Genomic DNA, 22,053 nt, shown 5'->3' on the forward strand with positions numbered 1-22,053 from the left:
GCCTTGCATGCATGAGGCCCTGGGTTCGATTCCTCAGCACCACATAAGCAAAAAGAAAAAAGCCAGAAATGGCACTGTGGCTCAAGTGGTAGAGCACTAGCTAGCTTTGAGCTGAAGAGCTGAGGGACAGCGCCCAGGCCCAGAGTTCAGGCCCCACGACCAGACCTAAAAACAAAACAATCTTCCCAATCTGCCTCCCATGTAGATGGGATTACAGAAATGTGCCACCTCCCCTGGGTTTGTTTTGTTTGGGGGGAATCATGTTGAGACAGGGTCTCACTGCATAGCCTCCATTCTCCTCCAGCTATAGTGCTAAGATTATAAGCTTGCATTTCCACACCCACTCTGGATCCTTAAAGCTTTTTTATATATATAAAATGGCACAGGAATTTGAATTCCAAATAATGATTAGTAACATTATCTAGTCTTTATCTCCTAGGCTAGTGTTATTTGTTTTTTGTTTTATTTTTTATTTCTTTTCCTGGCACATCAGTCAAGCCCTCACCTCTGAGCCACATCCCCCAGCCCCCCTCTGGCTTTTTTGAGCCAATTGAAAGCACACAAACCCTCCAGATCTCCAGGGCTGCAGGTGGTCAGCAGACCCCAGGCTGCAATGGTTCTCTGTGACCTGGAGCTGCCAGGCTCCTGGGGGCTGTTTCAAGGACTTGGGGGCCCGCAGCCACGCTGGTGCACTCAGGCATAGGTATGAGCGAGGGCGTCCACCTGTCCTGGCTGGCGCGTGTACTGATGTCTGTGCCTGCATCCTAGCCGTCCTGCAGGGCGAGTACTTGGGGCAGAAGGTGGCGGTGAAGAACATCAAGTGTGACGTGACGGCCCAGGCCTTCCTGGACGAGACGGCGGTGATGACGTGAGTGCCCAGCGCTAGAGGAGGGGGTTGAGGGCCCTGGGATGGGGTTCCAGATGCATCCTCATAGTCCCCCCACACACACGCCACTTGCACACCCTCCCCCAGGAAGCTGCAGCACCGGAACCTGGTGCGGCTTCTGGGTGTGATCCTGCACCAGGGGCTCTACATCGTCATGGAACACGTGAGCAAGGTGTGTGGGGCGGGGCAAGGATTGGGGTAGGCGTGGTCAAACGGGGCGGGGCACGGCCCAGGCAGTGTCTGGGAGGGAGGGGCGGGGCATGCGGACGTGGTCAGATGAGGGCATGTGGATTGGAGCAGCGTGTGGGCGTGGTCTAACAAGGGGGTGGGGCATGCGGACGTGGTCAGATGAGGGCATGTGGATTGGAGCAGCAATGTGGGCGTGGTCAGACAGGGAGGGGCGGGGCATTGTGAAGTCCTGTGCCTGGGCGGGGCAGGCGGGGCCTGGGCGGGGCAGGCATGGCTTGGGGGGTAGGGGCGTGTAGATGTGGTCATTTGAAAGGGCAGGAATTGGCTGGGCGCCGGTGGCTCACGCCTGTCATCCTAGCTACTCAGGAGGCTGAGATCTGAGGATCGCGGTTCAAAGCCAGCCGGGGCAGGAAAGTCCGTGAAACTCTTATCTCCAATAAACCACCAGAAAACCGGAAGTGGTGCTGTGGCTCAAGTGGTAGAGCGCTCGCCTAGAGCTGAAGAGCTGAGGGACAGCGCCCAGGCCCAGAGTTCAGGCCCCAGGACCGACAACAAAAAAATTAAGAAAGGGCGTGAATTGGACCAGCCCCTCATACTGTTTACCCCCAACAGGGCAACCTGGTAAACTTCCTGCGCACCCGGGGTCGGGCCCTTGTGAACACCACGCAGCTCTTGCAGTTTTCTCTGTGAGTGGGGCTGCCAGCAGGGATGGGTTCCAAGGTCAAGGGGAAACTGAGGCACGGAGCTGGCCTGATGGAGAGCACTCGGCCCCTGTGCGCCTCCCCAGGCACGTGGCCGAGGGCATGGAGTACCTGGAGAGCAAGAAGCTGGTGCACCGGGACCTGGCCGCCCGCAACATCCTGGTCTCCGAGGACCTGGTGGCCAAGGTCAGCGACTTCGGCCTGGCTAAGGCCGAACGGAAAGGGCTGGACTCGAGCCGGCTGCCGGTCAAGTGGACGGCACCCGAGGCGCTCAAACATGGGGTGAGCCCCTACTATGCCCTCAAGACTTTGGGGAAGCCCAAAGCAAGTTTGGTGTCCCAGCTGTGCTGTGTGACCTAGCCATGTCACTCAGCCTCTCTGAATCTGCACGGGACCTGGTGCTACCTCTCCAGGAAGCATGACATCCTCTCTCTTCCTCAGTTTCCCCATCTCTGAAGCAGGCAATGGCTCCCAATGGAGGGGGAGACTAACAGCTTCCTGGATCAGGGGGGTCTAGCAGGGAGTTTTAGGAGACCAGGGAGTGAGGGCCACCCAGGAGGGCTTCCTGGAGGAAGCACAGTGGAGGAAACCCCAAAGGGCCCCTCCTCACCCTAACTTTGGGCCCCACAGAAATTCTCCAGCAAATCAGACGTGTGGAGTTTCGGGGTGCTGTTGTGGGAAGTCTTCTCATACGGACGGGCTCCATACCCTAAAATGGTGAGCAGGGTTCAGAGGATGCACCGGGTCACCTGGTCCAGACCCAGGCCCTGACCCACACCACACCCCTTTCCATCTACAGTCCCTCAAGGAGGTGTCAGAGGCTGTGGAGAAGGGGTACCGCATGGAGCCCCCCGAGGGCTGCCCAGGCCCCGTGCATGCCCTCATGGGCAGCTGCTGGGAGGTGGAGCCCGCCCGCCGGCCGGCCTTCCGCAAAGTGGTGGAGAAGCTGGCCCGGGAGCTGCGGGGCATGGGCGCCTCGGCCACGGTCACAGGGCAGGATGCTGACAGCTCCGCTGCCACCCGAAGCCAGGATCCCTGACCCCGTCCTGTGGGACCAAGGGGACCAAGAATGTGGAGACCACAGGACAAGGACTGGACCAGGCCAAAGGAGGGTCCACAGGCCAGAGCCGCCCTCCCAGCCCCAGGCAGGGCAGACCTGGCCAGGGGATCTCTAGGCACCACAGACCAGGAAGTGGGGGGCCATTGCCTCCATAAAGATCCATTCTGAGGACTGTGGTGTTGGTGTCTCTCTGTGACCCCTGAAAGCCCCGCCTGGGGGCCTCTGTGTCCCCTCTCCTGTCACCTCCTCACCCCCTGATCTCCTGGCCTCCACTGGACGGTGACCCTCAACACTCCACCTCCCACCCCCACAGGGTCTACCGCCAGGGAATACAGTTCCCTAGGTTGCTTCCAGGCTGGGAACCATTGGCCATCTGCTTTGAGTCCCCTGTGAGATAACTCTGCTCACCCCTGGGGCCCAGGCTCTGATGTTCTAGAAAAAGCCAGTGGCCCTCAGGGGCCCTGTCTCCTCTTCCTGTACTGCCTGTGGGGCTTGAACTCTGGGCCTGGGTGCTGTCCTTCAAATCTTCAGCTCAAAGCGAGTGCTCTACCACTTGAGCCACTGCACCACTTCTGGTTTCCTGGTGGGTCATTGCAGATAAGAGTCTCACAGACGTTCTTGTCTGAGCTAGCTTTGAACTGTGATCCTCAGATCTCAGCCTCCTGAGTAGCTAGGATTACAGGCGTGAGCCACCAGCGTCTGGCTACTGTCTGTTTTCTCTGCTCAGAGATGGGGCTCTGTTGCGGGCCTCTCTCCATTTGGAGACACCACCTTGGTCCTCCAGCTGTGCCTCGCACACGGGGTGGGCCCCTCACTCAGCACTCTCAGGTCCGATCCGCCCGTGTCCCAGGAGGTGAGGGCTGGGGAGGCCCGGGTGGCCCAGACAGTGCAGGATGCTTCCCCCGGGTGTGTGGGGGGAGTGGCAAAGCGAAAGGCAGCCTGGCCTATATAGAGAGATCCAGAGCCAACTTAACTCCATCAGGACAGTGTCATGACCCAAACCTAGTGTCACAGGAGACATTTGGACAGAGAGAACACCATCCTGCCACCCATGTACCATGTGCCACCCATCCGTCCACCCATCATCCGTCAGTCCATCCAAACACCCATCATCCGTCAATCCATCCAAACACCCATGCTCATTACTCCACAGACCTGACTGAACGCATGCCCAGTGCCAGGCTCTCTGATGCTGGACAATCCCACAGACCCTGCTGTGGCTAACTTGCAGGTGACACCATCCTGGGACACCAGCTGCCAATTATCCAGGGGCCTGGCACCGGGCCAGCGCTTGGGGACAGCACCGAGGGCCAGCTCAGGGGCCTGAGTGCTGCCACCCTGTCTGCTGCTCACAGTGGCTGCTTCCACACTGACACACGCTGGCTCTCGTGTATGACTTGGGGTCAGAGGCTATTTCTGGCACATGGGACTTTGGTGCTCAAAGCAGAAAGTCCCTGGGTGACCAGACCAAGTGGCTCCTACTGGACAAGCTGGCCTGACTCAGGCCTTAGAAGGCTGCACCCTGGCCCCAGAGCCCAGTGAACCTAGCTGGGCATCTGGTAGGGCTGCTCTCCCTGCTCTGCCCTTTGTCTCTAAGCCCCCTGCCCTCCTGGCCTCACCCCCCCACCACACACACACACACAATCCTGCAATACCGGAGCCATAGCTGGCTCCTGGTCTCTAGTCACTTAGCCCTGAATTGTACTTGTGCAATCCTGGGCCCGGCTCCTGGCTCTGTGCTGTGTGATGTGTGCCTAGACATGGCTTGGCCCTTCTGTCTCTGTCTCTAATTCTGTCCTGTCTGTGTCTGTCTCTATCTGTCTCTGTCTTGTCTCTGTCCTTTCTTTGTCTCTGTCCTATCCATCTCTCCCTCTGTCCTGTCTCTATCTCTATCCTGTCTCTGACTCTGTCCTATCTCCGTTTCTGTCTCTGACCTGTCTCTGTCTCTGTCCTGTCTCTGTCTTCCTATATCTGTTTCTATCTCTGTCCTGACTCTGTCTCTATGTGTCTCTCCCTCCCTCCAAAGCCAACATCAGAGATGTCTCCATCCCTGGCCCCACATCTTCTCCCAGCATTACTAAATCCATCTGGCCCCCACTCCCCCCAGAAGTGTCTTGGTGCCCCACCCCTCCAGGCTCTCCTCCGGAAGTGCTCCCCATCTCTCCTGCCCTTGCCGTGCCGACCAGGCCTCTCTCCTCTTGCATGGACACCGGCTCCACACTCTGCCCACAGAGCACGCTTGTCCAAGATGCCACTGTGTCTCTTGCTCTAGAACCTCCCAGGGCTCCCATATACCCTCTCCTTCACCTCCAATCCTAGCTAGGGTCTGCACCCTTGCACTCTATTTTCCATTCCTCAACAGCAAACCCCCACCTGGCACACCCTGCCCCCCCCCCCCGCCTGAGTTTTCTCAGTAGGTTAATGACATGTGACATGGCACGCCCTGATTTTAATTCCCTCACCAAGCACCTGTCACTACAAGGCCGGCTCCATGACTTTCTGTTTTGTTCACTGCTGTGAATGCTATCTGGGCTTCATTAAGCGATCAACAAATGCCTAGTGAGTGAATGAACGAGGAACACCTATTCATTGTTCAAGACACAGGAAAAAAGCATGCCCCTACTATTTGCCCTGGTGGGAGGAGTTCACTGGCTTCCCCAGATCCCTTTCACTCTCAAAATCAAAGACAGTCTTTTTCTTCGTCCAGGTGATAAAAATGGTAACCGGGGACATTCGTTGAGCACTTCCTATATGCCAAACACAGCATGGCACTCTAGTTTCTTCATGTCACTCTGAGACCCCCGAGACCGCACCAAGTAGGTGCTGGTGTCACCAGTTCACAGCTGGCACTAGACTGGTGGCTCTTAGTGGCCCTCAGCTCCTCCCCCAGCCTTTCCCCCCAGTCAGAGGGTGAGTGGAGGCCTCAACTAATCACCAGCACTAAAACTACCCCTCGGGAAGCTGGCCATCAGAGACTGCTGCAGGCGGTGAGCATCAGGACAGGTGGCAAAGGAGGGGGGCAGGGATCCCCGGAGAGGACTTAAGCCCAAGAAGGTGGCCCATGGGGGCAGCATCCTGCCTCCTCCTCCTGGGGGTTCCTCAACATACAGGGACAAGGACCTTAGGACACAGACGCGAAGACAGAATGGAGAGGAGTGGAGGCAGAGACAGGCCACAGCAGACACTAGAGGCACCCGGGTGGGAGCCCATCCCCCAGCCGGCAGTGCTTCCAACTAGCTCACCACAGTCTGTCCTGCTGCTGTCTGCCAAGTGAGGGCCTGGCTATGTTCCTGAGCCAGAGAGAGCAGTTGGGGGATCGAGGGCGGGGGTACCTGGGACAGAGGAGCCCCAAGCCAGTTACAGTGCTCTCCCACCCGGATGTGTACAGCAGGGAGCTGGCAGGCAGGTGCATCTGCCTGAGGTACTCATGGGCACTGGGCAGGTGAGAGCACCCCGTTTCCCATGGCGGGGAAGATACAGGCCCTCCCCCCACACCCAAGAACCAACAGAAGAGAAACTGTCCTTCCTGACGCACAGGAAAAGCCAGCTGAGGCCCTGATGCAAGAGTAGAAGTTTGGCCAGCTGGGAAGGAGAAAAGGGATGCGGAGATGTGGTTAGGGCGCAGGCGCTTTCTCTGAGCTGAGTGTGAAGGGGTGAAGGGAGGCAGAGAACGGTGCTTCAGAGAACTGAGGAAGGCCTTGAATGGAGAACTGGGCTCAACTCCATGCCAAAAGAAACCAGCAAGAGGGAGGAGGAATGGCGAGGAAGGCCTGGATGCGGGGAGGATGGAGGGCTGCAGGCCGGGGTCCCCTTAACACGGTGCCTGTGGGATCTGGGGGGCTGGAGAGGCTCTCCAGGTGGAGTGTTTAGGTTCGTGTTCCGGAGCTGTGGCAGCCTCGAGACTCCCCGAGGCACCGGCTTCTGCCATTTATCCACCCTCCAGCCATGCACCTATCCCCGGAGCCGTGCCTGGGCCCCAGGTCCCCCATGGCACCAGGCTTCCTACGCTTCCTGGGACCAGTCCTGGGGGGATTCAGGTGTTCTTGGGGTCCCATGCCTTTGGGCCAAGGTTCACTGACAGCTTCATCCTGGAGGAGCCGGTGCAGGATCAGGGCAGGGCCTGGCTGCCAGCGTGAGCCTGGGGCCCCTCCAGCTGCCCTGCTCAGCTGGAGCCCAAGGCCTGACACAGGCCTGTGACAGAGGCCACTGTCCAGCCAGGCTGTGTGGGAGCCCATCCTCCCCAGCCTCAGTCTCCTAATCCGAGCCATGGTGGATCCTGCAGCAGGAGTCAACAGAATGTGGACTGCGAGTGTGGACAGACACAGCCACTCGGCCCGCCCCAGGCCGGCGCCCACGGCCACACTGTCCTCAGTGACAAGACCCGTGGCGCTCCTGCACCGGCTTCCTGTCCCCACCACAGCAGGCCCTCCCACAGCCAAGGCCCAAAGCGGGCTTCCTGAGTCAACCAGCAGGGGTGGACAGGTTTCCTGCCACACTGTCCAAGGCAGACGGTGATTCTGTGTGCTGGGACAGGGTGAGATGGCCATGGCTGGGGGGTCCAGGGGAGACTGTCAGAGGCCGGCCCATGCTGGGCAAGGTCTATGTCTGCCACACGGCACCCAATGCTGGTATTGCTTGTGGCCCTTTGACCCTGGGCCATGTGTGTATCATCGTCTGGCCAAGGGCAGGGCTGGCCTCTGCCCTGATCCATGCTGCCACGGGGCCCTGTCTCCCCAGGGCTCAGCAGAACATAAGTGGGTGCCACCCTCCCACAACAGGGCTGGGCTCTAAACAGACTGCTTGGGGCTGGGCGTGACCTGTGACCAAGGGGCGGGAGGGGGGGGAAGGAGGGCAGGCTGAACCCTGTCTGAGCCAGGGCCTAGAGCCTGGAGAGGAACAACAAAGCTGCAGGTGGCTGAACCCCCACACAACCAGGTGCTGCCTCCAGGTCCCAACCCCCAAATGGCCACTGGCCCATTCCCAGGTGCCCCTCACACAATCTGGGGACCCCTGAGCCCAGGGCCTCCTTGAATGGACTTCCAGGGGAGCCAGGAATCTGAATAATGACAGACACACTCAGGTCCCCAGTGGATGAGTTTTATTCTGCGTCACTTACAGAACAGTGGGCGGCACAGGCGGCCACTCTCGGCCACCCTCAGCATGTGTTCTTTGATCTCACACCAGGGTGGCTAATGGCTGTGTGCAGAGATGAGGCCCCACCCCGAGATTCAACAGACCCAGCATAGGGGTTTCCTGTGCTGTAGCCTCAGACCTAGCTGGGTGCTAGGTCGCTCTTTATGGATGTGCCTGCCCTGAATGTGGACAGCATGCCAAACACAAAGAACTTTCCCATACCATCTGCACTGTGGCCATGGAGCTTGTCCACGCTGCCTCTGACCTCCCCACCCACCATCTACCCATCCAATCCATCCACCCATCCATCCATCCATTCTCCCATCTACCCACCATCCATCCATCCACTCATTCACCCGTCTACCCACCATCCATCTACCCATCCACCCATTCACCCATCCATTCATCCTCCCTCCATCCATCTATTCATCCATCCATTTATCCACCCACCCACCATCCATCTACCCATTCATCCATCCATTCACCCAACCACCCTCCAGCCATCCACCCGCGATCCATCCATCCATCCATGTACCCATCCACCTACCATCCAACTACCCATCCATCCATCCACCCATTCACCTATCCACCCACCATCCATCAACCCATCCATCCATTCACCCATCTACCATCCATCCATTTATATCATCCACCAATCACCCATCTACCCATCAACCCACCCATCCATCCACCATCTACCCATCCACCCACCACCTATCCATCCATCATCTACCCAACCACCCACCATCCATCTATCCATTCATCCATCCATTCACCCAACCATCCTCCATCCATCCATTATCCACCCACTAATTCACCCATCTACCCATCTATCAACCCACACACCCATTCATGCAATGAACCACCAGGCACCAGGCAGAAGAGACATGGCAGTGAAGATGACAGCAGGTTTATGGGCCAGGGAGAAAAGAGTGGGCTGTGTGGTAGTTTACAACAGGTGTTCTGGTTCAAAGGCAACAGCTGTACAGAAGACAGCTAGTGACCAAAGAGAAGGGAGGCATCAGTGGGTGGGGCCTGGTCACCCCTGCTTATCCCGCCGCCTGCCACGGCAGCTGGAGGACAGGTGTGATGATCCCTCTGCAGCCCTGCTCTCCTTTCCCAGGAGAAGAGCATGTGCAGAATTGGCCCCTAGGCCAGCCAGAGGATCTGCAGGGTGAGGTTTGCTCCAAACCTCACGGCTCTCCCCCTCCCCAAATACACAATCCATCAGGCCTCTGCACTGTCCCAGGCCCTCACCGTGGAACCCAAGTGCCTCCACCATGGCCAGGCTGGGCGAGAGGATGCAGGAAGCTGGGGTAGGGCTCTCGGGTGCCTGTGGCTCAAGTTTCTAAGTCAGCACAGGCCAGGATGCAACTGGGGAGGTGGAAGGAAGACTAGGCATGTCTCCATTGGAGCGGACAAGATGCAGACTTGAGTAGGAAAAGCAGTCATAAGCTCTAGTTCCACTGATCTATGAGAACCACCTGTGATGCCAGCAGGCAGGCAGTGGCTGTGTCTTCCCCAAGTTGAATAGAGGTGCCAGTCTGCACCACCCACGGGGGGCACAAAAGGACCTAGTTAGACAGAGCCATAGTTCTGACTCTTCCTTTTTCTTTTCTTTTCTTTCTTTCTGTCAGTTGTGGGGCTTAACCTCTGAGCCTGGGCGCTGTCCCTCAGCTCTTCAGCTCAAGGCAAGTACTCTACCACTTGAGCCACAGCACCACTTCTGATTTTCTGGTGGCTTATTGGAGATAAAAGTCTCATGGACTTTCAAGATCGGGCTGGCTTTGAACCGTGATCCTCAGATCTCAGCCTCCTGAGTAGCTAGGATTATAGGCCTGAGTCACCGATGCCATGCCTAAAGCTAGTTACCAACTGAAGCTCACAGACAGTTCAGGCTGGGTCTGAGGCCCTTTAAACCAGGAAACAGAGTTTCTTGTTGGCCTGGGCAGCCTCTGCATGAAAGTGTGGGTTGAGGTCTCTTGAACAGAGCTTAGGAATCCCAGACCAGAGGAGGACTGTAGGAAGGGTACTTGCAAAAATCCAGCCCACTGATGGGTGGGAGGGGTCAGTTCCCCTGGGCTGCTATCAGACAGTACCGAGGAGCCAGGAGCACCAGATTGACCAGGACATGTTTATTAACCTGGGCAGGACTGGCCCAGACTCCCTATGTCCACACAGGGCTGCCCCCTGCGCCCTGCAGTGGAGAGTGTCCATTCTCTTGAAGTGCCAGGGGTTACCTGGACCCAGTCCCTGCACCGCCGCCCCCCCCCCCCCGCTAGAACTTCTGGTTCTTGCTCAGCCGATTGTGTCTCCAGATGTTCTGTTTACGCAGGAGGCGCCAGTACTCCCGGCTCTCCGGGTCCAGCTCTTCCAGTGTCTTTGGGGGGCCCACGTTCATCTGGAACAACCTAGCAGTGGGTGGGAGTCAGGGGTACAGTGATCCTCTGGTCTCAGGTGTCCTGAGTCCTTGCCCAAAAAGGGCCAGGGCTGGGGACAAGTCCCACCAGGAGGCTGTGACCTTGAGGTTCCCTCCTACTCCCTCATTGGCAAGTGACAGGGCCACCCCCCCCCCAACCCTGGTGATGTCTGCAGTGGGCACATGCCCCATCCTGCCCCTGAGCCCTGTCCAGCAGAGAACATGTTTGCAGTGTCACTCAACCCTTTTGACCCTTGCCCAGCTCTCCAGGCTTTCCAGGCCCTGCCACTGCTCAGCACCCCACAAAAGCTTCCCAGCAGCCTACAGGGTCTTGCACAACCTGCCCCATCTCCTCCCTGACTCCCTCCTCCCTCTATCCCAGCACTCCCTCCGTTCCAGGCACAGGGTCCTCCATTCTGCTCCCCCAAATACACCAGGCTCAGTCCTGTCCCAGGGCCTTTGCACAGGCTGCACTGGCTACTTTTGAAATCCCTTCCCATCCATGTTTCACCTCCAAGACCCTTAAATTGATTAGTTAAGCCCCTCACCCTGCTCTCACTCACCCCTCCAGCCCTTCCAGTGAACACAGTCTATATCTCCTGATCCATTCCTCTGCTAGCTCCATGAAGAGGACATTTTGCTTTTTTTTTTTTTTTAATGTACTTTTGAGCTTAGGACAGGACCTGAGCCAGTCAGCCCAATAAATGTTTGCTTAAGGAAAGATCAAAAGGCATTTCAGGTGCTTGGTATGGGATTGAGTCTGCCCATCAAGTCTACAGGGCTGATAGCTGGTGTGCCCATTTGGAAGGTGGCCTTGACCTTCAAGGGGCAGAGGAGTTGTTTGGCCCAGGAAGCCACAGCTGGACTCACTCACCACTCAGGATACTCAGCATCCGGCTTCAGGACCACATCCTGGCCCTCCTTGTAGATGTTGACGCCCATGGCGTGTGTGGTGAGCTTGACGGGGTCTGTACACACGTCTGGATCCTTCAGCACCTGGCTGACCATGCCACCTTTGCCACCTTTGGCGCCCTTCATGACTGGGGGGGGGGGAGGAGGGACAGGGGAGTCGATTCAGACCAGCTCCACACACTTGTCCCTTGGCCACACCTGGACTCTTCTTCATTTAAAGGGGGTAGTACGAGACTTCAAACCTCAATCCTCAGTCCTGAGCAGCGAGGATTACAGGCAGCCCCCAGCTTTCATTTCTTTGTAATGCTAATTTAATTTTTCAAGAAATCCACCAGCTTGATGTGTCTTTAAAGTCTAACATTTGCCACTTCCTCCCACGAAAGAGAGCAGGCAAGACGATCTAAAGGTGAGATATAACAATATCCGATATTTAAGGTTATCTTTACAATTCGGGGTGATGGCCAGACCGCCTCCGTTCACATAGCAAATTGGAGACAGAAACAAGATAGGAATCCCCCACGCCGAAACCCACATAACCCTTATCCACCTCGACCCTCATCACCAGCTGCTCGGACCCACGCCCGCGCATGCGCACCCAGCGCAATCACGCCCAAGTTGAGTCCAAGCGCTCAAATTAAACCTCTCAAGCTGCGCGTGCGCATACCGCCGGCCGCAGCTGCCGCTTTACGCTTGCGCAGTAGTTCCCAGCTCCACCTCCTCAGCCGGCGCCTGCGCACTGCCTACTCCCCGTGCAACTCACCATCCCCGTCACGGTCCCCCGTAACGCGGCTCACCCGGTTTTTTGGCATACTCGCGGATCAGCAGTTTTCTGGGAGCTGTGAAGTCTAGATGCTCCCGAGTCGCCCAACCGGCCCACGTCCGCGTAGCCCCGAAGAGACGTCCGGCCGCCATGACATATGCCGGCTGCTTGCACGTGCACGCTTCCGGGAGACGTCAGCGACCCCGGAGGTGCTTGGAAGTTGTAGGCCCTCAAGGACTTCTGGGAAATGTAGTCTTCTTAATTTTAGTTGTTAGTATAACTTTTGTAGACCTCAGTTCCTGTGTAAGAGTCTACAGTTACATATTTTACTTCAAATGTCACACCATATGTATTTCTAAGTATATGGAGCAATTCTAATTGCTATTCCGTGAGCAGTTATTTAAAGCCTAAAAACAAGAAAAGCAAAATACTTTGATAGACTATATTACAGACATAGTCTAAATCTTAAATCTACTCTAACCTGCTAGATCTCATTCAATCCTCACAACTAGGATTTAGGTACTATTATAATCTCTCATTTATAACCCAGGAACTGAGCCGGGCAAGGTGGCTCATGCCTCTAATCCTAGCTTTCAGGAGGCTGAGATCTGAGGATCACAGTTCACAGGAAAGTCCATGGCATGCTTACCTCGGATACACTACTCAGGAAAAGCTAGAAGTGGTGCTGTGGCTCAAGTGGTAAAAGAAACTCAGGTACAGAGCCCCAGGCCCAGAGTTCAAGCCCCAGGACCAGCAGAAAAAAATAAATAATTGAGACTCAAAGAGCCATAAGTTCCTAGACCCACCCTATAGCTGGAGCACACCATACTGTCTTGCTGCTATGAGCCAAACCCAAAGTCCAGCTTTAACAAGCTTCCTCCCATAGCTTCTGGTGTTCCCCAAATCCCAGAGACTATCCTTCTCTCTCTTTTTAATGTGTCCCAGCCCCATTTCTTCCCATGTGCCATCACAGCCTAAGAATCAGCCAGTGATGAATAGCCTTGCTCTTTTTTTTTGTTTTGTTTTTTGTCAGTCGTGGGGCCTGAACTCTGGGCCTGGGCACTGTCCCTCAGCTCTTCAGCTCAAGGCTAGCGCTCTACCACTTGAGCCACAGCGCCACTTCCGGCTTTTTCTGCTTAGGTGGTGTTGAGGAGTCGAACCCAGGGCTTCATGCATGAAAGGCAAGCGCTCTACCACTGAGCCACCTTCCCAGCCCCAATATTCTTGCTTTGTGCAACAGAGAGGTCAATCCAGTTTCCCCCAGCGATAAAGAAAGAAAGCCTGGGATTCGAACCCCGGTTCCCCAAAGAACTGTACTCCTAGCGCGCCTTCCCTACCCGGTGAGGCAAGATAGGCTCAAGAACTACATTTCCCAGTAGGCACCGCGTGAATACGCATGCGCAGTGGGTCCAGGCGGAGAGGCTGTGAGAGCGAGCTGAGTGGACGCGGGGGTGTCGGGGGTTCGCGGGCGCCGACGGCTTCTGAGTGAGCTGCGGGAGCTTTGCGGGGCCTGGCCCGGCCGCGGGGGGTCCTGGGGACCGCGCGGGGAAGAGACGGCCTGGGTCTGAGAAGTGAGTGTCTCGGTGCTGCGCGGCGGGGTCTGGGGCCGGTTTCGGGGTGACCTGAGCGGCGGGAGGTCTGTCAGAGTCTGGGGTGCGGGTTCTGCGGGCTGGGGCTGTGTCCCCTCCCCTGGGAGGGTCCGAGGTCGCGGGGCGGCACTGGGCGAACGCCGCGGAAGGAGGATTCGGGAGAAAGGGTTCGGAGCCCGCCGCGCTCGGCCTCTCACGGCCGCCCTCAGTTTGCTCCCCGTGAAATGGGGAGCCGGGCGCGGGGAGTGGGGGCCCGGTTCTACGTGCTACACGACTGTCATCAGCCAAGAACCGCCCCTGCACACCCACTCACTCACACACACACACACACACACACACTTCATCCTCTCTTTCAGCCGCATGAAGACGCCAGGGCCTCCCCCATGGAGTTCCTAACCACCCCGCAGCCCTCCTCAGGGCCTCCAGCCATGGATTTGGGGGAGCCCAGGGACTCCCTCGTGCCCTCTGAGACCCGCAGCCCTGACAACAGCCGGTGGAACCCTCAGCCTGGAAGCCCTGGCCTGAGTCAAATGGACCTGGACCCGTCAGGCATTCAGGATCTAGTAGGACAGTTGGAAAATCTGCCAGGAGATCTGGGGGGCCTAGCCCCTGATGGAGCCCCCTGCCCTCTGCACATTGCCACCGGACACGGCTTGGCCTCCCAGGACAAGGAGGATGCCCACGGGCTCTTGTCAGCAGAGGCTGGCCGGGAGGACCTGCTGGACCTCCTGCAGTGTGAAGCTGACTCTTCTTCCCAGCCTGGTCCCCAGGAGCCCCCCCAGCCGGCCCCTCGCCTGTTGCAGCCACCTGGGGATCCCGATGGGGAACCTGGTCCCCCAGAGTGGACAGAACAAGAGGACAGCAGAAGTTCAAGCAGCTCCCCGGAGCCCTGGCTGGAGACAGTGCCTCTGGTCACACCTGAAGAACCACCTGCTGCCAGTGCCCAGGTAGTATCTGGGTATTTCTCCAGCAGGTGCCTCGGAGGTCTGGAGCTAAACAGGGGGACTGAGGTCTGGCGTTCTCTCTCTTCTTCCAGAGCCCTGAGACCCTGGCCTCGTGCCCTGCCCTCCAGGAGGGTGAGTGTCCTCACATTCCAACCCCAGACTCCATCCCAGGGCGTGAGGGTTTCCAGGACCAGAACCAGACTCTCAGAGTTGGCACAAAGTTTGCCAATAACGATGAGGGCTAGGCTAGGTGGCAATGGCTCACACCTGCAATCCCAGCTTCTCAGGAGGCTGAGATCTGAGGAGTGTGGTTTGAAGCCAGCCTGGGAAGGAAAGTCCAGTGAGACTCTTATGTCCAATTAACCACCAGAAAATGGGAAGTGGCACTGTGGTAGAGCATTAGCTTTGAAGGAAAAAGCTCAGAAACAGCGCCCAGGCTATGAGTTCAAGCCCCATGACTAACAAAAAAGAAAAACAAATGAGGTCTAGAAGCCCCTTCAAGTGGTTTTCAGAAGATGGGTAATGACCAGGGAGAGCCTGAGTACTCATATTGAACCACAGTGAGCACTGAGTACGAGAGCAGGTATGGCCACTGGCAGCACTCGATTCTAGATTAAAGGTTGGCACGTGACCATCTGCTGGCTGAGACCAGCCTTGGTCTGCTCTGGTAGATCTCATGAGCTAATAGTGGCTTGTTTTTGATGGTATTGGGGGTTTGAACTTAAGGCTCCACATTAGCTAGGAAGGTGCTCTGCCACTGAGCCACACCTCTAGCCTGACTTTTGCCCTTTTTTATATGGTTGGAAAACATTGACATTGACATGTGGATCTGGACCCGCAGAGGACTTTTTACCCACAGGGGGCACTGTGGCGGGGGCAGTCCTGGGGGGAACAGGGCCGATTGGCTCAAGACTTAACAGCCAGGAACCAAGCCACATGGATGGTTCTGGAACAGTGGGCAGAAACCCCAGGATTGACAGGACTGACTATGGCTTCCAAGGCCGACCTTCTCTCTCCCCACCACTGCCCTCAGTCCCTGGGCCCTGTGACCACGAGGACCTCATGGACGGCGTCATCTTTGGTGCCAAATACTTGGGTTCCACCCAGCTGGTGTCGGAGTGGAACCCACCTCCCAGCATGCGCATGGCGCAGGCACAGGAGGCCGTGGACCGCATCAAGGTGAGGAGGGGAGGGCGGTGCTGGTGGGGAGCCCTGGGTTGGGCGTGGTAGGGTGTCTGCGGCCTCGACTCCCATGCCTCCTGGCAGGCCCCGGATGGAGAAAGCCAGCCCATGACAGAGGTAGACCTCTTCGTCTCCACCAAGAGGGTCAAGGTCCTCACCGCTGACTCCCAGGTATCCAGCAGCCCGGGGAGGGCAGCAGGGTTGAGAGACACGGGGTCCCGGGAGGCCCTCAGTCCACTGCCCGTCTCTCCAGGAGGCCATGATGGACCATGCACTACAGACCATCTCCTACATCGCTGACATCGGCCCTGTGCTGGTGCTCATGGCACGGCGGCGGCTGGCACGGAGGCCGGGCTCCCAGGACCGTGCCTGCTGCCTGTACAAGATGATCTGCCATGTCTTCCACTCTGAAGATGTGAGCAACCTCTGTTATTGGCCTGGGCGGGGTGGTGGAATGGGGGGCCGGAGGTGGAACATGATCTGGTCTCTACTACTTCCAAACCTTCTGGTCACAGCTAGATCCTGACAGCCAGTCTAAGTCCCCTGCAGTCAGGGCCAAGGTATCTCCTCCAAGGTATCTCCTCCTTTGGAGGACTGTGTAAGTTGGGGCTTTGAAGTGTGCGTAGGAGTCGTTTCACAAGTCTTTACCCTTGAATGCCTGGGCTTACTGATCTCTGCCTAGCACACACACACCTTTGGTTAATGATCGGTAAATCCACACACCAGGGGTATTGGGGGTTTGAACTTAAGGTTCCACATTAGCTGGGAAGGTGCTCTGTTGCTGAGCCACACCTCTAGCATGGCTTTTACCCTTTTTTTTTGTTTTGGTTAGTCGTGGGGCTTGAACTCTGGGCTTGGGCGCTGTCCCTGCATTCTTCAGCTTAAGGCGAGTGCCACTGACTAGGTCTCCAATTAACTATGGACAGACAGCTCCCCCAAAATCTCCAGTGCAGAAAGCTTGTCTCCTGGAGATCTTAGCCCAAGCAGGGTCAGTGGGGGCTCAGTTCCAGGGACAGCCAAAGGATTGTGTTGGACCTGAAGGGAAGTGTGTGGGTAGCATGGCCCAGTACATACCACGCCTCCCACAGGCCCAGCTTATTGCCCAGGCCATTGGCCAGGCCTTCTCTGTGGCCTACAGCCAGTTCCTGAAGGAAAGCGGCATTGACCCTAGCCAAGTGGGCACCCGGCTAAGCCAGGGCAGCCCTGGGCCCGGCCACCTGCACAACGGGGACCTGGATCATTTTTCCAACAGCGAGAACTGTAGGGAGGTGAGTGACCTGCCTGCCCCCACCCCCACCCCCACCACTGCCACCAGCCACTGAGCTTCCTGGCTTGTTCCCACCAGGTGTGCATCGAGAAGCTCCGTGGTGAGGGCCTGGGCGTGGCCCTGGTGGAGTCCGGCTGGGGCTCTCTGCTCCCCACTGCCGTCATCGCCAACCTGATGCACGGGGGGCCCGCGGAGCGCTCTGGAGCCCTCAGCATCGGGGACCGCCTCACCGCCATCAACGGGGCCAGCCTGGTAGGGCTGCCCCTGTCTGCCTGCCAGGCTGCCGTGCGGGTGAGTTTTCCCTGCCCCTGGAGACACCGCATTCCCAGTGTCTGAGGGTAAACTGAGGCCTCAATCAGGCCACTGAGCCCCGTGGTCCCTAGGAGGTGAGGCCACACACGTCGGTGCGGCTCAGCATCGTGCACTGCCCGCCCGTCACCACGGCCATCATCCGGCGGCCACACTCCCGCGAGCAGCTCGGCTTCTGTGTGGAGGACGGCATCGTGAGCGAGCGGGCAGGCGGGCCGGACGCCCGGGAGGCTGAGGGTTGGCAGCTACCCCGCCACCCACTGGGTTCTGAGCACCCCGCCCTCCTCCCTCTCCCAGATCTGCAGTCTCCTGCGCGGGGGCATCGCTGAGCGTGGCGGCGTACGCGTGGGCCACCGCATCATCGAGATCAATGGGCAGAGCGTGGTGGCCACACCGCACGAGCGCATCATCCAGCTGCTCACTGAGGCCCACAACGAGGTCCCTCCACCACCACTCCCCCCCGCCCAACCCTTCCTCTTCCGTGTCCCACCCAGCCTTTTCCAGCCTTTCTAGGCCTCTCCTCTGGCTCCCCCTCTGCATTCTGTCCATCGTTCCCTGTCCTGACCCTGATCGGCACCTGTTCTGATTCTGCCTTCCTCATCCTGGCCCACCTCCCCACGCCCACCCTCCTCTCCTTTCTTGATCTCACCCCCCCACCCCCCCACACAAACACATCTTCATTCCTGACCCCGGCTTCCCCCACAGGTGCACATCAAGACGATGCCCGCGGCCACCTACCGACTGCTCACAGGCCAGGAGCAGCCCGTGTACCTGTGACCACCCGCCCCCCGCCCTGCACCACCGTGCCTTAATCCTGACTGGCTGCAGCCCCTCCTCAGCCAGCCAGGACCCCAAAAGATTCTTGACTCTATATTTTTTTTAATATTAAAAAAAATTACAAAGTTTGCTGGGCGCCGGTGGCTCACACCTGTGATCCTAGCTACTCAGGAGTTCAAGATCTGAAGATCGTGGCTCAGAGCCAGCCCCAGCAGGAAAGTCTGTGAAACTCTTATCTCCAATGAACCACCAGAAAACCGGAAGTGGAGCTGTGGCTCAAACTGGCAGAGCTCCAGCCTTGAGCAAAAGAGCCCAGGACAGCGCCCAGGCTCTGAGTTCAAGCCTCATGACTGGGGGGGAAAAAAAATTAAAGGTTTATTGAATGGACAAAGTGTCAGTCAGTTTGGGGGTCTGCAGGTCTGAAAGGAGAAGTGACCTCTTCTCCCCTTAGCCCCCTCAGAAGCAGCTGGAAACCAGCTCCATCCTCCGCCAGAGGCAAAGTTCAGAGGAAAGCAGGCCCAGCCCAGGGAGGTGTCAGCTGACAGCCCAGGAGGGGTCACAGGTCAGTGGCTGGGCCCCAGTCATAGCCCTCCTCATCGGAAGACTCCACATCTCGGGCACGGGTGAACTTCCTCCTCAGAGCTTCTCGTTCATACGTCCTGCCAACCCAAAAGGAGTTAGAGAGGCCGTGGTGGAGGGCGTGAGCTCCCCTACCATTCCCAGGGCCAACGCTAGGCACGTCAGTATGAACTGGGATGAGAGAAACAGCTTTGCTGGTAGGGCCTTGTGGACACACTCCTATGCATCCTTCTAAGCCCAGCTTCAATGTCTGTTCCTTCAACAAGTTCTCCCACAAAGAGGATCCCTGTCAGACAGCCTGAAGCCATAGGCTGGTTCTAGATCTCTCTCAGCTGGAGTTTGAGTCTAGGGGAAGGGGTTGAGCCCCCCCCCCAGGCCCACATCACCATGGGGAACCTGAAGGCTCTTACCGCATGCTGTCCTGGCGCCATTGGGCCTGGGGGTGGCGGCTGTCCACCTGGAGGGACAAAGTTTATGCTAGCCCCAGAGCCGTGAGTAACCCAGGCGGTGCAAGGAAGGTGTGCAACCCGGGTCAGCCCCATGGGGACCCTCCTTCCGGAGAGACCACCCCCTCACGCCCACCCCAATGAGAAGCCTGCCCACCTGGGTCTCCCGCTGAGCTGGGATTCTCCCATGATCCCTTGGGCCCAGGGACTCCTCCACTCGCACTGGTTCTGAGGACCGAGCCAGGGCAGGGGCTGGGGGTCCCTCGTCCATGTCCGTGTGGGGTCCGCCCTCGCCGTCCGTGTAGACACCGCCCTCGCCATCCGTCTCTTCGTAGTCACTATTGGCCCGACTGTCACAGCTGAGGTCCGCGTTGCTGTCCGCAAGGTCGCGGCGGGGCAGGTCAAGGTTGTCCTCCAAGGAGCCATCCAGCTGCGGGAGGCATGGGCGCGAAGGTCAGCTCAGGCTGAGCTGAGAACCCCCACCCCCTCAAACCCTGGTCCAGGATGCCATCTTCAAAACTGCAATCCTGCTGGGCGCCAGTGGCTCACGCCTATAATCCTAGCTACTCAGGAGGCTGAGATCTGAGGATCATAATTCAAAGCCAGCCTGGGCAGGAAAGTCTGTAAGACCCTCATAACAAATAAACCCCAAAAAACCCAGAGGTGGAGCTTGGCTTGAGTGGTAGAGTGCTAGCTCTTAAGCACAAAAGATCAGGGACAGCTGGGGCTGGGAAGATGGCTCAGTGGTAGAGCACTTGCCTTGCATGCCTGAGGCTCTGGGTTCGATTCCTTAGCACCATTTAAGCAAAAAAAGAAAAAAGCCGGAAGTGGCACTGTGGCTCAAGTGGTAGAGCGCTAGCCTTGAGCTGAAGAGCTGAGTGACAGCTCCCAGGCCCAGAGTTCAGACCCCACGACCGGACCAAAAACAAAAAAAAAAAAGAAAAAAAAGATCAGGGACAGCGCTTAGGCCCTGAGTTCAAGCCCCAGCACATTTCCCCCCCACACACACACAGAAGGACAAGCCCCAATCTCAGCTGCACCCCAGTCCCTACCTCCAGTCTTGAAACAACACTCCATTCCTTAACCTGAGTCCCAAGGTAATCTTGCTGCACCCCCCCGCCTTCCTCCGACCCTCCATGGCACCCCAAGATCTGTGGGGCCCCTGTGCCCAGCACCTACCTGGTCCTCGGCCGTCCAGATGGGCCGCGTCTGCTGCTCCCTGATGACAGCTTTGACTTCCTGGTACCAGGCATCGCTGGTGCCATGCAGGGGGACCGTGGCTGTGGAGGAAGAGGGCATCAGCCCAGCCCGAGCCTCGCCCTGGACTCCCCCACCCCAGGGCCCTTCCCCGGCTCCCACCAACCTGTGAAGAGATGGCCGCTGTGCTTCTGCAGCTTCTGCGCCTGCCCGTAGAGGCGGCGGGCACTGTGGCGGGAGGCGGGCGCCAGCCACTCCCGCAGCGCCTTGAGGGCCGAGCGGCTCTCGGGCCTGCAGAAGATGACGATGGGGTAGTACTGCACGTAATTGAGGCGCTCGATGGCTGACGGGGTCACATCCAGGAGTGCGTGCTTGTCCTGGGCGGGGCCCACGTGAGTGGAGGAGAGGGGAGTAGAGACAGAAAAGAGGAAAGAAAAGTACACCCAAGACACAAGGCAGTCCAGACAGCAGAATGGGGAGCCAGAGAAAGGCGGGGGGGGGGGGGGGGGATGGAAAGATGAAGATTCTGAGGTCAGAGTGGACCCCAGAAGCTCCCATCCTTATGGGACACCAGATGCCAGTCTGCCCTGGGTCCCCTCCACACTTCACAAAGGAGGGGGCAGGGGAGAGAACAGACCATGTGGTTGGATGCCTGGGCCTCAGTTTCCCCTTCGTGAGCAGGGCTGCACTTACTTTCTCTGCGATCACCCGCACTGTGTCCAGTTTGATGATCTTGGATGGGCTGTCTGTCCTCAGCACACTCTCTGTGGAAGGGAAGGTGACTCACCCCTCACACTCACCTCTAACCTGGCTGCCCCCCCCCCCAGCCTCCCCAGCTCAAGAACCCATCATGGCTCCCGTCATCCTGGAGGGAAGTTGGAGCAGCAGCAAGAGTTCATGCTAGCTGCAACCCAGCACTGGGTTCAGGGCAAAGGGGCTGGCACTGGCCCCAGTTGGCAGATAGAGGCTCTGAACCACAGAGCTAAAAGGCAGCTTCCCACACCGAAACACTCCAATCCTCGCAGGAGAGTTCAGAGTGCTGTCCCTCAGCTCTTCAGCTCAAGGCTAGTGCTCTACCACTTGAGCCACAGCGCCACTTCCGGCTTTTTTCTTTTTGCTTATGTGGTGCTGAGGAATCGAACCCAGGGCCTCGAGCATGCAAGGCAAGCGCTCTAACACTGAGCCACCTTCCCAGCCCCAATATTCTTGCTTTGTGCAACAGAGAGGTCAATCCAGTTTCCCCCAGCGATAAAGAAAGAAAGCCTGGGATTCGAACCCCGGTTCCCCAAAGAACTGTACTCCTAGCGCGCCTTCCCTACCCGGTGAGGCAAGATAGGCTCAAGAACTACATTTCCCAGTAGGCACCGCGTGAATACGCATGCGCAGTGGGTCCAGGCGGAGAGGCTGTGAGAGCGAGCTGAGTGGACGCGGGGGTGTCGGGGGTTCGCGGGCGCCGACGGCTTCTGAGTGAGCTGCGGGAGCTTTGCGGGGCCTGGCCCGGCCGCGGGGGGTCCTGGGGACCGCGCGGGGAAGAGACGGCCTGGGTCTGAGAAGTGAGTGTCTCGGTGCTGCGCGGCGGGGTCTGGGGCCGGTTTCGGGGTGACCTGAGCGGCGGGAGGTCTGTCAGAGTCTGGGGTGCGGGTTCTGCGGGCTGGGGCTGTGTCCCCTCCCCTGGGAGGGTCCGAGGTCGCGGGGCGGCACTG

At 58.0% G+C, this 22,053-nt stretch overlaps 4 protein-coding genes across 7 annotated transcripts in view; 2 read left to right on the top strand and 2 right to left on the bottom strand.

The window, feature by feature from the left end:
* The window catches only part of Matk (megakaryocyte-associated tyrosine kinase), an 8,232-nt gene extending 5,242 nt beyond the window's left edge, over positions 1–2,990 (top strand). Inside the window, exons 6-11 of the mRNA XM_013022624.1 lie at positions 769–868; positions 974–1,058; positions 1,688–1,761; positions 1,863–2,058; positions 2,407–2,493; positions 2,576–2,990. Of these exons, the coding sequence (XP_012878078.1) occupies positions 769–868; positions 974–1,058; positions 1,688–1,761; positions 1,863–2,058; positions 2,407–2,493; positions 2,576–2,815 (782 nt within the window). The 3' untranslated portion in view covers positions 2,816–2,990. The remainder of the gene's footprint in view (positions 1–768; positions 869–973; positions 1,059–1,687; positions 1,762–1,862; positions 2,059–2,406; positions 2,494–2,575) is intronic.
* Positions 2,991–10,089: 7,099 nt separating this feature from the next.
* On the bottom strand, positions 10,090–12,237 carry Mrpl54 (mitochondrial ribosomal protein L54). The gene is made up of 3 exons (XM_013022744.1): positions 12,095–12,237; positions 11,263–11,428; positions 10,090–10,380 (listed from the first exon to the last, which is right to left on the bottom strand). Exons 1-3 carry the CDS (start codon positions 12,210–12,212, stop codon positions 10,248–10,250), a joined length of 417 nt encoding a protein of 138 aa, XP_012878198.1. The 5' UTR covers positions 12,213–12,237; the 3' UTR covers positions 10,090–10,247.
* Positions 12,238–13,482: 1,245 nt separating this feature from the next.
* Apba3 (amyloid beta (A4) precursor protein-binding, family A, member 3) lies at positions 13,483–18,283 on the top strand. 3 transcript variants are annotated; one of them, XM_013022598.1, is made up of 11 exons: positions 13,483–13,631; positions 14,006–14,596; positions 14,686–14,725; positions 15,627–15,772; positions 15,860–15,946; positions 16,029–16,190; positions 16,864–17,043; positions 17,121–17,333; positions 17,426–17,545; positions 17,649–17,789; positions 18,057–18,283. In XM_013022598.1, the coding sequence occupies exons 2-11, from the start codon at positions 14,033–14,035 to the stop codon at positions 18,126–18,128; spliced, it is 1,725 nt and encodes a 574-aa protein (XP_012878052.1). In that variant the 5' UTR covers positions 13,483–13,631; positions 14,006–14,032; the 3' UTR covers positions 18,129–18,283. The 3 variants fall into 3 exon arrangements, with proteins under 3 accessions (XP_012878052.1, XP_012878053.1, XP_012878055.1); XM_013022599.1 differs by lacking the exon at positions 17,426–17,545; XM_013022601.1 differs by lacking the exon at positions 16,864–17,043.
* A 212-nt stretch (positions 18,284–18,495) lies between these two features.
* Positions 18,496–22,053, bottom strand: part of Tjp3 (tight junction protein 3) — a 20,138-nt gene continuing 16,580 nt past the window's right edge. For both annotated transcript variants that reach the window (XM_013022736.1, XM_013022737.1), the window contains exons 16-21: positions 21,044–21,114; positions 20,517–20,727; positions 20,333–20,433; positions 19,311–19,583; positions 19,118–19,164; positions 18,496–18,787 (exon numbers count right to left, since the gene is read on the bottom strand). In XM_013022736.1, the coding sequence (XP_012878190.1) occupies positions 18,685–18,787; positions 19,118–19,164; positions 19,311–19,583; positions 20,333–20,433; positions 20,517–20,727; positions 21,044–21,114 (806 nt within the window). In that variant the 3' untranslated portion in view covers positions 18,496–18,684. The remainder of the gene's footprint in view (positions 18,788–19,117; positions 19,165–19,310; positions 19,584–20,332; positions 20,434–20,516; positions 20,728–21,043; positions 21,115–22,053) is intronic.

Source organism: Dipodomys ordii, unplaced genomic scaffold (genome assembly GCF_000151885.1).
Source record: "Dipodomys ordii isolate 6190 unplaced genomic scaffold, Dord_2.0 Scaffold64, whole genome shotgun sequence".
Taxonomy (NCBI): domain Eukaryota; kingdom Metazoa; phylum Chordata; class Mammalia; order Rodentia; family Heteromyidae; genus Dipodomys; species Dipodomys ordii.

Excerpts from the sequence above, each read along its gene's own strand:
- Mrpl54 (XM_013022744.1), bottom strand. The coding sequence starts at position 12,212 with ATGGCGGCCGGACGTCTCTTCGGGGCTACGCGGACGTGGGCCGGTTGG. Across the intron at positions 11,429-12,094 it reads CGAGTATGCCAAAAAACCGG|TCATGAAGGGCGCCAAAGGT; the intron begins GTGAGCCGCGTT and ends CCCCCCCCCCAG. Across the intron at positions 10,381-11,262 it reads GATGCTGAGTATCCTGAGTG|GTTGTTCCAGATGAACGTGG; the intron begins GTGAGTGAGTCC and ends ACCCACTGCTAG.
- Apba3 (XM_013022598.1), top strand. The coding sequence starts at position 14,033 with ATGGAGTTCCTAACCACCCCGCAGCCCTCCTCAGGGCCTCCAGCCATG. Across the intron at positions 15,773-15,859 it reads AGGCCGTGGACCGCATCAAG|GCCCCGGATGGAGAAAGCCA; the intron begins GTGAGGAGGGGA and ends GCCTCCTGGCAG. Across the intron at positions 16,191-16,863 it reads ATGTCTTCCACTCTGAAGAT|GCCCAGCTTATTGCCCAGGC; the intron begins GTGAGCAACCTC and ends CGCCTCCCACAG.